The following is a 14,118-nucleotide window of genomic DNA, read 5'->3' on the forward strand; positions in this document are numbered from 1 at the left end:
GGGGCGGTCTGTTCTTTTTAGCGAGCCACCTGCACACAGAGCGCCGTAGTCCTGCCGCGGAACTTGCGCTGACTGGCAGACTACTTCCTGAATTACCAAACGCGCTTAACAGCGTGCATTGTATTGAAAGACCCGATGGGGGGTTATAAATGATAAATGTGAACAGTTGGTTTTTTTAAATGGTAAATTATCATTTTCATCAACTTTTCAGATGTAGCCTACTATTCCTATGCATTTGAGCAGCTGCGTCGGAGGGCTGCTGCAAGCCACAAAGAATGTTGTTATCGGAACGAGTTTTTCCTAATTATTCACAACAACGAATTCTTCATTATCTGGAGCTCTCATCTCCGGGGATGCTGGAAATGAAAACGCGAGGAGAGACGCAGTAGGCTTGAGCCTCAGAGCGTTGTATTTTTTAATTTTTTTCTTTCATCCTTTTTTTCGGTCTCTTGGGATCCTCCTATTTAGCGCATTGTTTTGCCAGATTTTGGGTGCGAGGAAGGACAGAGGTGCGCCCCAAAGTGTATTTTACGGCTGATCGGCTCGCGCAGCTCAGCTCTGGAATTCGGAGGCTCTGGTGGAGGAGTCTCGCGCAGGTTTCCACAGTCGGAAAGCTATTTCACACAGCCAAGGAAATAGACTAGCGGAAATGGGTAAGTGAATTCGATCCGAGTAATTAATGCATTATTAGATAAAAGGAAATTAAGCGACACGCCATATACATACACCCATCCATATATATTTATACATATATTACTCATATATAATATCTGTGTGTGTGTTGTGTTTATATATATATATATATATATATATATATATATATATATATATATATATATATATGTCTGTGTGTGTGTGTGTGTCCATTTAAATGTTTTTTAATGTCGGAACTCGGCTAATTAACACTACCACATGGATACGTGAAGAAGTGCTGTGATCCTATGCAGCCAAGTTAGCAAATCAGAGAAGGGATTTGTGACGGGTCCCAGAAAAAAATTAACCTGCAGGGAAGAGTTATTGACTTTACTAGGTCTACAGATTATATTTCCCCGGGAATTCTTTCCACTTTGTGCGCCATGAACTACAGCACTGGTATATCGATCACAGCTTAGAGTTTAACTTTCATGGAGTGCGTACTGCCTGATTGCTTTTCACGTGAGTGAAATTAACTGATTATGTTTTACCCAGTCCTATATATGGTGCATGTAAAACATTTGAAATATATACTGTTTTCATATACTACATATGTCACATGTAGTAGACATCTGCATATCCATATACATCTACAAATCTACATATATATACACAAACACACACGCATGCACAGACTCACAGACACACACACCCACACATACACGCACGCATATACACACACGCGCGCGCTCGCACGTACGCACAGACACACATGCACAGGCACGAGCTCACACACACGCACAGTCACACACACACTTCTTGTTCTTAATGCAACATATTTTTGGCTTTTGGAAACATTCCTGGTGGACTGTACTTGACTGAGGCTGAGCATGTTTGATTTTTCTTCTGTCTGTGTGATTGTTGTTTCCTCTTAATCCCGTGTTAATGTGGATAGATGCGTAAAGAAGTCGGCTGATTGGTGGATTAGTGAGGGGGGCCACACTGTCCTGGCTATCAGGCTGGAGTCCCAAAGACCTTTCAGTAGAGGCCAATGCAGTTCTATTATCTTTACTGACGCGTGCACGTGATGATGATGTCAACTACAAAATTGAATTATATAAATGTTCAAAGGTTTAAATGGAGGGCATATTTTTTTTAAATTATTATTATTATTATTATTATTAGTAGTAGTAGTAGTAGTAGTAGTAGTAGTAGTAGTTGTTGTAGTATGCAAGTTCCCTTAACAGCACTTGCTGTGGCCATTCTGGGATTTGATCACGAACCCCTGTGGTGAGAAGCCAGAAGTACCCTTGTGATGCTCGTAGCCGATGTACTTCTGCCAAATAAATCACACAAAGTGAGACGTAGCGGGGCCATTAATTTTTACATAATGGGATCATGTTCAGCAGTGACAGAGGAGCGCGGGTTCAATACCGGATATGTTGCAGTCAATCATTGATTGATTGATTGATTGGCAGAGATGGAGAATGGGTGGAGTTATGAGCCAAGGAGCGGTGGACGTTTCCCAGTGCTGGGGGGTTGGGGGTGTGGGGGTCAGTACAACCTGCCGTTATAACAAGCCATTTTAACATTCTGTTTCCACCCAGAACAACACCGCCATATAAATTTCTGCATGTTTTTATAGGACCTTAAACTGGTTCAGTGAATACCCAGATGTACCATAGAAATGGGAAATCTCTGAATGTTCGCTGCAGTGTTTATGTGGCACTGGGGGCAGGCGTGGGGGGGGCAGCTGAGAAATTGATCAGAGTGATCCGATAAAAATAAAACACAAGGTGAATTATAAAAACTTTGACATTTCCCCTTCAGTATGGCACACACTTGACCATGCGTTTATTAGAGCATTGCTTATTATTGTAGTGTTTTAACTGTGTGATATAAGTTCTGTGTGAGTTCTGTGGCAGTTCTAACCTTATTATGTCCTCTGTGTTATAAGCCACTTTAGATACAAGCTTCTGTTAACTGAATACATAAAAGCATAAGAGAAAGATATATGAAACACTTCTAGGAAAGGGCATTTGGACATAATATCAACCGTGTACATATGTGCCAGATGCACAATATTGGCACAAACAATGTTAAATATCCACTGAATATCTCCCCCATGTTGGCCCAGTGTTGCTGTTGGCAAGACAAAACATAGTACAACAGTAATGAACAAAACAGTTAGTTTTTCTTTACCCAGTCTAAACAAAAATTATAGAATTTAGTCCTAATTTAAAATTCACCAGGTGTTTGTTAGCTAGACGTTGCTCATTTTTCTAATGCACTTAGTTTCCATGGTTTTGACAATGGTGTTTAGAGATATTTCATTGATGTGACAAGTACAAAACATTGTTCAGAAGAAAAACACTTAATGGCAACATTACTGTTGTGGCACCAATGCCATTTCTAAACAGAAAACATGTTGGCAGTTCACTGAATGAAGTACATATTTTATGTTTATTGAGAGGGCCGCATGTGTTGCTTTAGTTTTTTAAATAGCGTAAATATGCAGGTATGTAAAATCTTCCTACAACCCACATATTTTCCCTTGTATTCCCATTGGCAGAGAGACGTAGCAAATGCAAAACAGGCTCATACCAAGCGTGTGGATGAGCTGCAACCAAGGGAAATCGATCCAATCAATCAGTTTAATCTCGTCTACGCTGTAGTTGAACGCAGGCAAAAGGCACGCAATCTTTGTTCAATATTTTATTTTCTTAGTGTCAGTCAGTAGAGTTACTATTTTAAAAGACGATCTTCTGAATCGTAGAGCCGTTATTTAGGAACTGTTACGCCCCCTTCCCGGCGATGTGACTAATGCTTCTAAAACCAGGACTGTGTAGGAAAAGATTTGCATTTTGTGCCTACATTCAGGTGTCGTGAAACTTGTGTGCTCAGTTTCTATCTCAGAGAGCGTTTAGGCCAGGCAGACAGCAGTGGTGTGGTTCAACCAGGAAGACATTTTGAGTGAAATTATTTGAGTGCTTGCCTTTTCCTTGACACAGTGTCTGCACCGCCCCTGGTTAGAATCTTCTGCTTTGTGTGCGTGGAGGTTACATGTTCTCCCGCAGTTCAAACGCATCGGTCGAGTGCTACCTGTTTCTGGTACAATACAACGTGGTTTGTTGGGTTAACAATACACTTTTTTGATTAAAAACAGGCCTCTGGGCCTTCTTGGTGATCAAGCACGTTTGTATTCTTGAGAGTAGCACTGATGGCCTCCACTACTGTACGTCTCTCTGGATAAGAGCATGTGCCAGCTGATTGTGATGGAATGTAATGATATCCCATGTTTGAGTGTGTGCATGTGCGTGTGTGGGTGCGCGTGTACGCGTGTGCATGTGCGTGTGTGTGTGGATCTTTGCATCCAGCTGTACATCAACTTTACATCCATGCACTTCTGATGTTAAAGTAATCGTTCACATTTTTTATTTTTTTTATTTTCAGTTTTCCTGTGTTTTCAAAATTGTATTTAGCCTGTTCAAGGCTCTTCACAGGCTGCTCATTTTATAAAAATCTTAATCATCACAAAAAACTGTCTGGCCCTAATCGACAATACACAGCAATACTGGAATGGCATTTAAAAATCCCGGAACCCGGACGGTCCCTGTAATGGATTAATGGACTGCACTGATGTAATGTCCGTGTGCCCTGTGCACGTTTGTCACTCACCGCTGAGCTCAAACGGAAGCCGTGCTCGTTGAAAATGGATGGCTTGTCTTGGACTCTAAATGCTCTCCACTTACCTCGATGGCATGACTGACGTGCCTTGCACCTCCGGAAAGAGCCACAGTCTTGTTGGTCGAGTCGCAACCTTTACACCCCCGCCCCCACCCCCACCCTCACCCCACCCCACCCCAGCAGACTGCGCACCAGGTGGGGGGAATTTTCTAATTGAAATCACTGACCTTTCGGTCCCTGACGGCTTGATAGAGTGCCTCTTTGAGGCTGAGGGCCCTTGGTTTTGACCGCTGAACGCAAAGAAAATCATCCCTGAAATAATCACTGAAGGGCAGCGGTCAATGGACACAAACAACCCTGACCCCCCAATCTTGCCCAAGTGTTCGAATGCCCCCCCCCCCGCCCACCCCCCCCCCACCCTGCGCTGGAATTGAAGCTACAGCTTCGAGCGTTCTGTTCCACGGAGGGGTCAGGCGCATCCCCCCGAAATCCCAATGGGTCCACTGGTTTACCACAGACATACGGAGGTTTCCTGATGCGAGCGTGAGCTCGGCGTGCTTTCCTCCGGGCTCTGCAGACGGGCGGGGCGGGAGGGGGTCGGGCTGTGAGCGTTTCCACGGCAGCGCACGGAAGCGTGTCATCCAGAGTTGAGAGGAGGAACCCCGCTGCTGACTTTGGTTTCTTTAAGTTTCCTTAATTAAATGTTTAGCACGCCGCGCCAGCCTTCGTGCTTTTTGTACTTTCCGTATACCCCACCCACCCCCCCCCCCCCCCCCCCACAGCCCCCCTCCGAGAAGGAGGTGCACTCCCACCCCCGCCCCCACCCGGTTTAAAATTTAAACAGGCACCCTGTCGCCGTAAGCAGGGTTAGTTGAGGAGAAGAGCTGTTTTTGCTTATTCTTTTGGGGGGGGAGGGGTCCAGTCACCCGTGTCCAGGAGGGCCGGGGGTCCTGCATACCTGTGACTGCATGGTTTTGCGCCATAGTCACCGGGCCGAGGGCCGGGGCCGCACTGTGACTGCAGGCGCCCTAGTGAGGGAGCCGAGGGGAGGCCTCTGGAGTGGGAGAAGGAGCCTCTGAGTGGGAGAAGGAGCCTCTGAGTGGGAGGAGCTCAGCCTCTGATTGGGTGAAGGAGCCTCTGATTGGGTGAAGGAGCCTCTGAATGGGAGATGGAGACTCTGATTGGGTGAAGGAGCCTCTAAGTGGGAGATGGAGACTCTGATTGAGTGAAGGAGCCTCTGAATGGGAGATGGAGACTCTGATTGGGTGAAGGAGCCTCTGAGTGGGAGATGGAGACTCTGATTGGGTGAAGGAGCCTCTAAGTGGGAGATGGAGACTCTGATTGGGTGAAGGAGCCTCTGAATGGGAGATGGAGCCTCTGATTGGGTGAAGGAGCCTCTGAGTGGGATAAGGAGCCTCTGATTGGGTGAAGGAGCCTCTGAGTGGGAGATGGAGACTCTGATTGGGTGAAGGAGCCTCTGAGTGGGAGATGGAGACTCTGATTGGGTGAAGGAGCCTCTGAGTGGGAGATGGAGCCTCTGATTGGGTGAAGGAGCCTCTGAGTGGGATAAGGAGCCTCTGATTGGGTGAAGGAGCCTCTGAGTGGGAGATGGAGACTCTGATTGGGTGAAGGAGCCTCTGAGTGGGAGATGGAGCCTCTGAGTGGGAGATGGAGCCTCTGAGTGGGAGGAGCTTAGCCTCTGAGTGGGAGGAGCTCAGCCTCTGAGTGGGAGGAGCTCAGCCTCTGAACGGGAGGAGCTTAGCCTCTGAGTGGGAGGAGCTCAGCCTCTGAGTGGGAGGAGCTCAGCCTCTGAGTGGGAGGAGCTTAGCCTCTGAGTGGGAGGAGCTCAGCCTCTGAGTGGGAGGAGCTCAGCCTCTGAACGGGAGGAGCTTAGCCTCTGAGTGGGAGGAGCTCAGCCTCTGAGTGGGAGGAGCCTAGCCTCTGAGTGGGAGGAGCTCAGCCTCTGAGTGGGAGGAGCTCAGCCTCTGAGTGGGAAGAGCTCAGCCTCTGAGTGGGAGGAGCTCAGCCTCTGAGTGGGAGGAGCTCAGGCTGCCTTTCGGGTGCTCTGCCGCACGTTACTCGTCCCACACGCTGAGAAACGCCGCCGTCGGGGCTGCGCGTGCATGTTCTCACCCCGCTTCATGATCACACGCGCCGTGCGCCATGATTTCAGCGCGTTATTGGCTATGATGAGACACACCAAGGAATTGAACCCGCAACCCTCCAGTCATAAGTCTCGATCTTTGGCCACTATGCCTTTCTAAAAATAAAATAAAAACATTATTGTTCTCCTTTTCTTGCTTCTGGCCTTCTGCTCTGAATATTAAATATGTACGTTTAATCTTTTTTTCATTATACTTTCATGTTTAATTCAATGAAATCGATTTATTGCTCAGAAGGTGTCTTTGTCAAATGACACATGAAAATGGGAATACCACTCTAAATCTAATTTTTGTTATTTAATCAGTCAGCTGAATTGCTTGTGTAAAATACCCAGCTGCATGTGAAAATGTGTTCTGTGTAAGTCAGCCTTCATCAGATCCCCCTAGAATCCCCCTCTTCAGATGAGCCATAAAAATGTTAATTAGAGACACAGAATGGGGCCAGAAAAGTCGTTAGCATCCAGTGATGAAAAGGTAGTTTATTCATGTCCTTGCATCCCTTATGCACTATCCACTGAAGTCTAGTCCACACCCAACAGAACTAAAATCAGCACAGGGGATTGTGGGAAATGTAGTTACTTGCATTTCACATGCCAGAAGCAGCAAGCAAAATAGCTAGGAAGCAGCACCCTTGAAAATTTTTTTTTAAGAGGTTGAAAAATATATATATTTTTGAAGTTTCATACAATGCAGCTATCAAAAGAAATTTGCATTCAGCTGATGTTTTGCTTAGAATAAATTGCCCGAACAAGTCTTTCGTAGGTTTAAAAGCCCAGGGGTGATTTATTACAGGGTTAATGATCCAAGCTTTTCTTTCAGTACATCTCCGTCTCAAACCGTACTCACCTGTGTGTGTGTGTGTGTGTGTGTGTGCGTGTGTGCATGTGCATCTGTTTGTGTGTATAGGTGCAGCAGTGTGTGGTTTGACTACGAATCTGTATTTTAAGAATATTCAAGCAGGTGTGTGTACTCAACAGTATGCACACATACACAAGCTGGTGTGTGTACTCAACAGTATGCACACATATGCAAGCAGGTGTGTGTACTCAACAGTATGCACACATATTCAAGCAGATGTGTGTACTCAACAGTATGCACACGTACGCAAGCAGCTGTGTGTACTCAACAGTATGCGCATGCATGCACATGGGCGTGTGTGTGCGTATGTATGTTTGTGCATGTCAGTGAAGGTGTGTGTGTGTCTCTGTGCTTGTGAGTGAAGGTGTGTGTGTGTGTGTGTGCACGCATGTGTGTGTGTCTCCGTGCTTGTATGTGTGTCTGTGTTTGCATGTCTCTGTGCACGTAAGTGAAGGTGTATGTGTGTGTGTCTCTGTGCTTGTGAGTAAAGGTGTGTGTTTGTGTATGTGAGTGAAGATGTGTGTGTGTGTGTGTGTGTGCACGTGCTTGTGAGTGAAGGTGTGTGTGTGTCCCTGTGCTTGTGAGTGTGTCTGTGTGTGTGTCTGTGTGCACGCACGCGCATGTTTGTGTGTGTGTGTATATCTCTGCATGTGAGTGAACGTGTGTGTGTGTGTCTGTGCTTATGAGGGAAGGTGTGCATGCGTGTGTGTGTGCATGTGTGTGTGTGTGTGTATGTGTGTGTATGTACAGGAGTGAATTGTCTCTCATTTCACAGTAAGCCACAGGCTGTATCTGAATGCACTCTCTCCTAAATGTTGTAGTTGCTTTAGATTTTAGCTCAGGCTGCAGTCACATGGTCCGGGCCTGTGGCCTGATAACAGCCCAGGGAGCGAGGACACATAATGGCCACACTGTCAGCCTAACAGAACACTGGAGCTTTCAGCTGAAATATCAGCCTGTCACTCCACCCAAAGAGGAGACCGCTGACCGCGTCAAGACCTGAGCACTCTCAGCGGTCTCCCCAAGAAACCGCTACCTGGAAGCGAGGCCGTTTAAATCTGAGATCTTAAAGTGAACTAACCGCGGATTAGTTACACAGCATCAATGTATTTTACAGGGGCAAAAAAACTTAATGCATTTTTCATAACTGCATTCATTTCACTGCTGCAATGGAGTAGCATCGCTTTATAAAACAGTGGATGAGCGTAGCACCTTATCTAATGGCTGTCGTGATTAATGTATGGGGCCGTGTAGTTGTAGTCGTACAGCTCGCTCGCATAATTGTTGCGAAGCCACGTTGAATATTTATTCATTTGCCAGAAGCCTGTTTAATTGGCATTTTGTGTCTTGCGTCTGCCGTGAAAGAGCTAACGACCGGGCTAATATGCGCGTTTTCCAAAGCGCAAACGAACTCTGGCGAACTCTGCGGCACAACCGCAGCACTGCAGCTTCTCCTTCCGGTTGTGTTGCGCTTTAAAAACGGAGGGAAAGTCGCAGAGCACGTCCTGGTTACTGCATGGCAGAGCTACATTACGAGGTTTATGCTTTGCGCACAACTGTTAAATTCATGGTGTGGCAAATTTACTGCAGCATATAACCCGTTTTTTTTTTGTTTCTTTTTTTTTTTTTTTTTTAAAGAGATGTTTTATTTGGGGGGGTTGTGTCTTGCTGTGCTTCCTGCTTTATTTATATATAAAGCTGTGTTCTTCGTTAGGTTTCCAGTGTAAAACCTTATAAAACCTCAGCTCTGTCGTAGCTGCTGGGTGAGACTTTACCCATAATGCTAAATGAGTTTCCTGTTCAGGGTCACTGTTGGTTCATTGGCAGTCTGGACCTTAATCCATTCTGGATCTGTGGTTTCTATCAGATATTAAAGTTACTGTTCTATGTTTTCCACTGCAGGTACATTTTTTAATGGGTTAGCTGTGCTAAAACAGGATAAGAAAGGTGAAGGTGAGGCAGTTTAACACGTTTCTGAATATCCAGATTTGAACTATACCATGTCAGGAGAATGAAAAGCAGTTAATTTTCTATCCTGTTTAACAGTCAGATCTGTTTCCTTCCATAACGAGTGCAGGTGTGTGTGCGTGTGTGTGTATATCTGTATGTATGTTTGTGTGTGTGTGTGCATGCATGTGTGCGTGTGTGTGCATGTATACACGCATGTGTGTGAGTCTGTGTATATATATCCGTGTGTGTGTGTGTGTGTGAGTGTGTGTGCATGTTTGTTCATGTGTGTATATATCCGTCTGTGTGTGTGTATCCATCTCTGTGTCTGTGTGTGTGCGTGCATGTGTGTGTGCATGTATGTGTGTGTGTATGCGTTTGTGTATCCATCTGTGTGTGTGTGTGTATCCATGTGTGTGTGTTTGTGTGTGTTTACCCATCTGTGTGTGTGTGTGTATCCATGTGTGTGTGTCAATGTGTGTGTTTGCGTGTGTGTGTGTGTATCCGTCTGTGTGTGTGTTTGTGTGTGTGTACCCATCTCTGTGTGTGTGTGTATCCATGTGTGTGTGTCAATGTGTGTGTTTGCGTGTGTGTGTGTATCCGTCTGTGTATGTGTGTGTGTCCCCATCTGTGTGTGTGTGTGTGTGTGTGTATCTGTCTGTGTGTGCATACATCTGTGTGTGTGTGCGTGTGTATCTGTCTGTGTGTGCTTTTGTTTGTGCATACATCTGTGTGTGTGTGTGTGTGTGTGTGTGTATCTGTCTGTGTGTGCGTTTGTGTGTGCATACATCTGTGTGTGTGTGTGTGTATCTGTCTGTGTGTGCTTTGTGTGTGCATACGGTGATCGTCTGTGTGTGCGTTTGTGTGTGCATACATCTGTGTGTGTGTGTGTGTTAGGGCTGTCAAAAAATATTCAAAGTTTGAAAACTATTCGAGAATCTTTCTTTTTTTAAAGTTCGAACCTAAATTTGAGCATTTGAATATTAGTTTTGGATCCCACGTATTGTAATTAACATGAATAGGCTTTAATTTCATGTGGCGAATCATGTTCATGCATGCAAAGTTCATTTCCTGTGCTAACGTTACTTCCTCTGTCAACAAAAAATGTTCTGCCCTGGACCCTGACAAAGTGGATCATCTGGTTTTCCTTGCCAATAACCAATAACCAATAACGGTGATACTTTCAGCTCCATGGACAGAACGTTACTGGTCAGCTAGCCTCGCGAGCCAGTCTCTTTTTTCGCTTTGTTTAACAGATCTGGTCAGTTAACAATTTAGGCTAAATAATGTTTCCATGGCAGGCTATGTTTCCTTTATTTTCTGAAGATTTTGATCAAATTGGATGATGAAAGAAGTTCAAAACCAAGTAATTTATGTTGTTTTAGGCTACAGGTATTAGCTGTTTGAATTATTAGTTTTTGTGTTAAGAAATAAACAGGGATTTCCTATAAACAATCATTTCCCTATGATTAATAAATGCCGATTTGTGGCAAATTACATCCACGAGAAAGTGCTTTATTCATTTGCGCAGTCTATAGAAACTGAAGGGGGCTCATTTATAAATGGTAAATGGACTGCATTTATATAGCGCTTTTATCCACAGCGCTTTACAATTGATGCCTCTCATTCGCCAGAGCAGTTAGGGGTTAGGTGTCTTTCTCAAGGACACTTCGACATGCCCAGGGCAGGGTTTGAACCGGCAACCCTCCGACTGCCAGACAATCGGTCTTACCTCCTGAGCTATGTCGCCTCCTAAATAAAATGAACCTGCGTGCTTACGTCAAGTGAAGACCCGACGTAGATCACGACCGTTTCCACGGTCAAATCGAGTCATGTTGAAATTTTATAAATCACTACTTTGACGTGATTTCTACACACGCGCCACACAGTTGATCTAAATTACATTTTATAAATGAGGCCCTAGATGTAGTAACCTAGTATTAAAGTTCACCGATGTCCTCTATTCTACTGCCCGCTTGTGGAAAATAACGCGTAGGCCAGTTTAGGGGGAGCGTCACGTGCATATTGCGCCTGACAATAAGCATCTTATTTTTGTGAATTATAGGCAAATTATATTCAAATATATTCGAACTCTAAATAATTACAAAAGCTAATATTCAAACTCAATTTCATGGCACTTTTGACAGCCTTAGTGTGTGTGTCTGTGTGTGTGTACGTGCGTGTGTGCGTACGTGTGTGTATGTCTGTGTGAGTGTGTGTGTGTGTGTGTGTGTGTGTATGTGTGTGTACGTGTGTGTATGTCTGTGTGTGTGTGTGTAGCTGTCTGTGTGTGTGTGTGTGTGTGTGTGTGGGTGAATGCGCCTGCCTGTGTGTGTGTGTGTGTGTGTGTACGTGCGTGTGTGCATACGTATGTATATGTCTGTGTGTGTATGTGTGTGTGTGTACATGCGTGTGTGCGTACGTGTGTGTATGTCTGTGTGTGTGTGTGTAGCTGTCTGTGTGTGTGTGTGTGTGTGGGTGAATGCGCCTGCCTGTGTGTGTGTGTGTGTGTGTGTGTGTGTGTGTGTGTGTACGTGCGTGTGTGCATACGTATATATATGTCTGTGTGTGTATGTGTGTGTGTGTACGTGCGTGTGTGCGTACGTGTGTGTATGTGTGTGTGTGTGTGTGTGTGTGTGTGTGGGCGGGGGAATGCACCTGCCTGTGTGTGTATGTGTGCGAATGCACCTGCCTGTGTGTGTGTGTGTGTATATCTGTGTGTTGTGTGTGTGTGTGTGTGGGCGAATGTGCCTGCCTGTGTGTGTGTGTGTGTGTGTATATATCTGTGTGTGTGTGTGTGTGTGTGTGTGTGGGGGGGGAATGTGCCTGCCTGTGTGTGTGTGTGGTATATATGTCTGTGTGTGTGTGTGTGTGTGTGTGTGTGTGGGCGAATGCGCCTGCCTGTGTGTGTGCGCGTGTGTGTGTGGGCGAATGTGCCTGCCTGTGTGTGTGTGTGTGTGTGTGTATATATATGTGTGTGTGTGTGTGTGTGTGTGTGTGTGTGTGTGTGTGTGTGGGCGAATGCGCCTGCCTGTGTGTGTGTGTGTGTGTGTTTCTAGGTAGACAGCTAAGGGTGCATCTCTGCATTGGTCAGAGCACGGGGCAGCCAGTGATGGAAATGGAGTTAAGGCCTTATGTTCTCCTGTAGCAGTCAGAAACACCCACACACACGGCAGGGCACAATGTGTAGTAAACATTCTTTATGGAAACCCTGCGATGGATACGCTGAGAATGGACAGGCTGAGAAAAACACCAGGCTTCAGTCATTAGACACCCGGAACTGAAATTAAGTGCGCTGTCCTAACAGGGCTTTCTCAAACTTTCTGAGATCGTGACTCATTTATTGAGTGGGAAAATGTCGATCTTCACATGGTCAGATATGGCATTAGTCAACACATTACTGGCTCAAATTATGCAAACACTGCTTAAAGAAGACATTTAGTACTTTTATCTGTGCCCTTTCTTCTGTTGTTGTTCCTCTGAGCCATTTCCATCTGTAAAAATGGATTTGAAACAGTTATCTTATTGACCATGAGTGGTAACAACCTTATGTGACCACCAGTAATTTGAAATTTATAAGCAAAAAAAAAAAAACTGTCTTCCTTGCGTGGGTATTATAATTTTATCCAAGAAAATACTGGAAAAAGAAATACGTGTTCAAGCTGATTATTAAATTTCCAACAGTCAAATGCATCGGACTGCTTAATTATGCCAGTATGAATGAATAAATACATAGAGAAAGGTGTAATGATTATTACTTGTTTAACACAAATGCTAATTATATCTTCATTTTCATTTTATGTTGAAATTACATTGATTACATATTACTGTTATTATGCTAAAAAGATAAATTGTTGCAAAATATTTTGTTCATCGTGAAAATGTGTTTATAAATGCAGTGTTTCTATAATTTGTGCTAGTTCTGTAGTTAGTTCGTTGAGTCTTTATTATCCTCATGGGGAAATTTGTTCTGCAACATAGTATACAAAAATGACAATAAATAACAATGAATAAAAACCCACGACAACAGATATTAATTTAAAAATGAATGAATAAATAAATAAATAAATAAATAAATAAATAAAAACATATTACTATAACTTGTTAAGAAAGCCAATGACAGGTGGGATAGAAGAGTGTTTAGCCCTGTTTGTTTTTAAAATCGGGAGCCTGTATCTACACTCTGTTGGGAATCCCTCAGAATGGACTGGGCGCAGCTGTATGCACTTGCAACTGGTGTAAAAGATCGCATCGAAAAAGAAAGAGGAAAAAAAAGGAGAGAAAAAGGAAAAACAGCAGAACAATGAATCTATAATACACAGTGCCAGAGCTTGACAAATAAGTTTCAAACGGGTAAATAGTTACCAAGATAATTACGAGGTATATAATTACACTCGACTTCAAACCACCAAGATCCAAAGGGATAAGAATGTGACTGAAGGAGTGTGTCAAACAGAGCTCGGTAGGCCAAACCTTGTTGATTCACAAGCTTTATTACTGACCAATATTGAGCTTTTAGTTTGGATTAGATCCCTAAAGTGCACAATCCATGATTGTTTGAGTAATCCAAGATAACAATATGTTTTTTTTTGCAGCAATTAAACCAACAAGAATTATTTTCTTTTAGCGTATGGTCAGGGAAAGACAAGTGTCATCACTTAACAGGAGTATGTGAGGACCCATTTGCATGAGAAACCCCAAAACTTTACGACGAACATCTGCCACATGAAACCAGTGTAACAATGTAACTATACACAGGACTGTTTGGGGCCTCTGGCTCCCTGACCACGAGACCGAACCTCTGCTGAGTCACGTTCACCATTCACTTTTT

General features: G+C 44.3%; 1 protein-coding gene across 1 annotated transcript in view; it reads left to right on the forward strand.

Annotated features, from left to right (window-relative positions):
- Positions 1-14,118, forward strand: part of LOC135239755 (leucine-rich repeat transmembrane neuronal protein 4-like) — a 57,596-nt gene that overhangs the window by 105 nt on the left and 43,373 nt on the right. The window contains exon 1 of the mRNA XM_064308689.1: positions 1-653. This exon is cut by the window's left edge and continues 105 nt beyond it. Within this exon, the coding sequence (XP_064164759.1) occupies positions 650-653 (4 nt within the window). The 5' untranslated portion in view covers positions 1-649. The remainder of the gene's footprint in view (positions 654-14,118) is intronic.

This window comes from Anguilla rostrata, chromosome 14, assembly GCF_018555375.3.
Source record: "Anguilla rostrata isolate EN2019 chromosome 14, ASM1855537v3, whole genome shotgun sequence".
Lineage (NCBI taxonomy): Eukaryota > Metazoa > Chordata > Actinopteri > Anguilliformes > Anguillidae > Anguilla > Anguilla rostrata.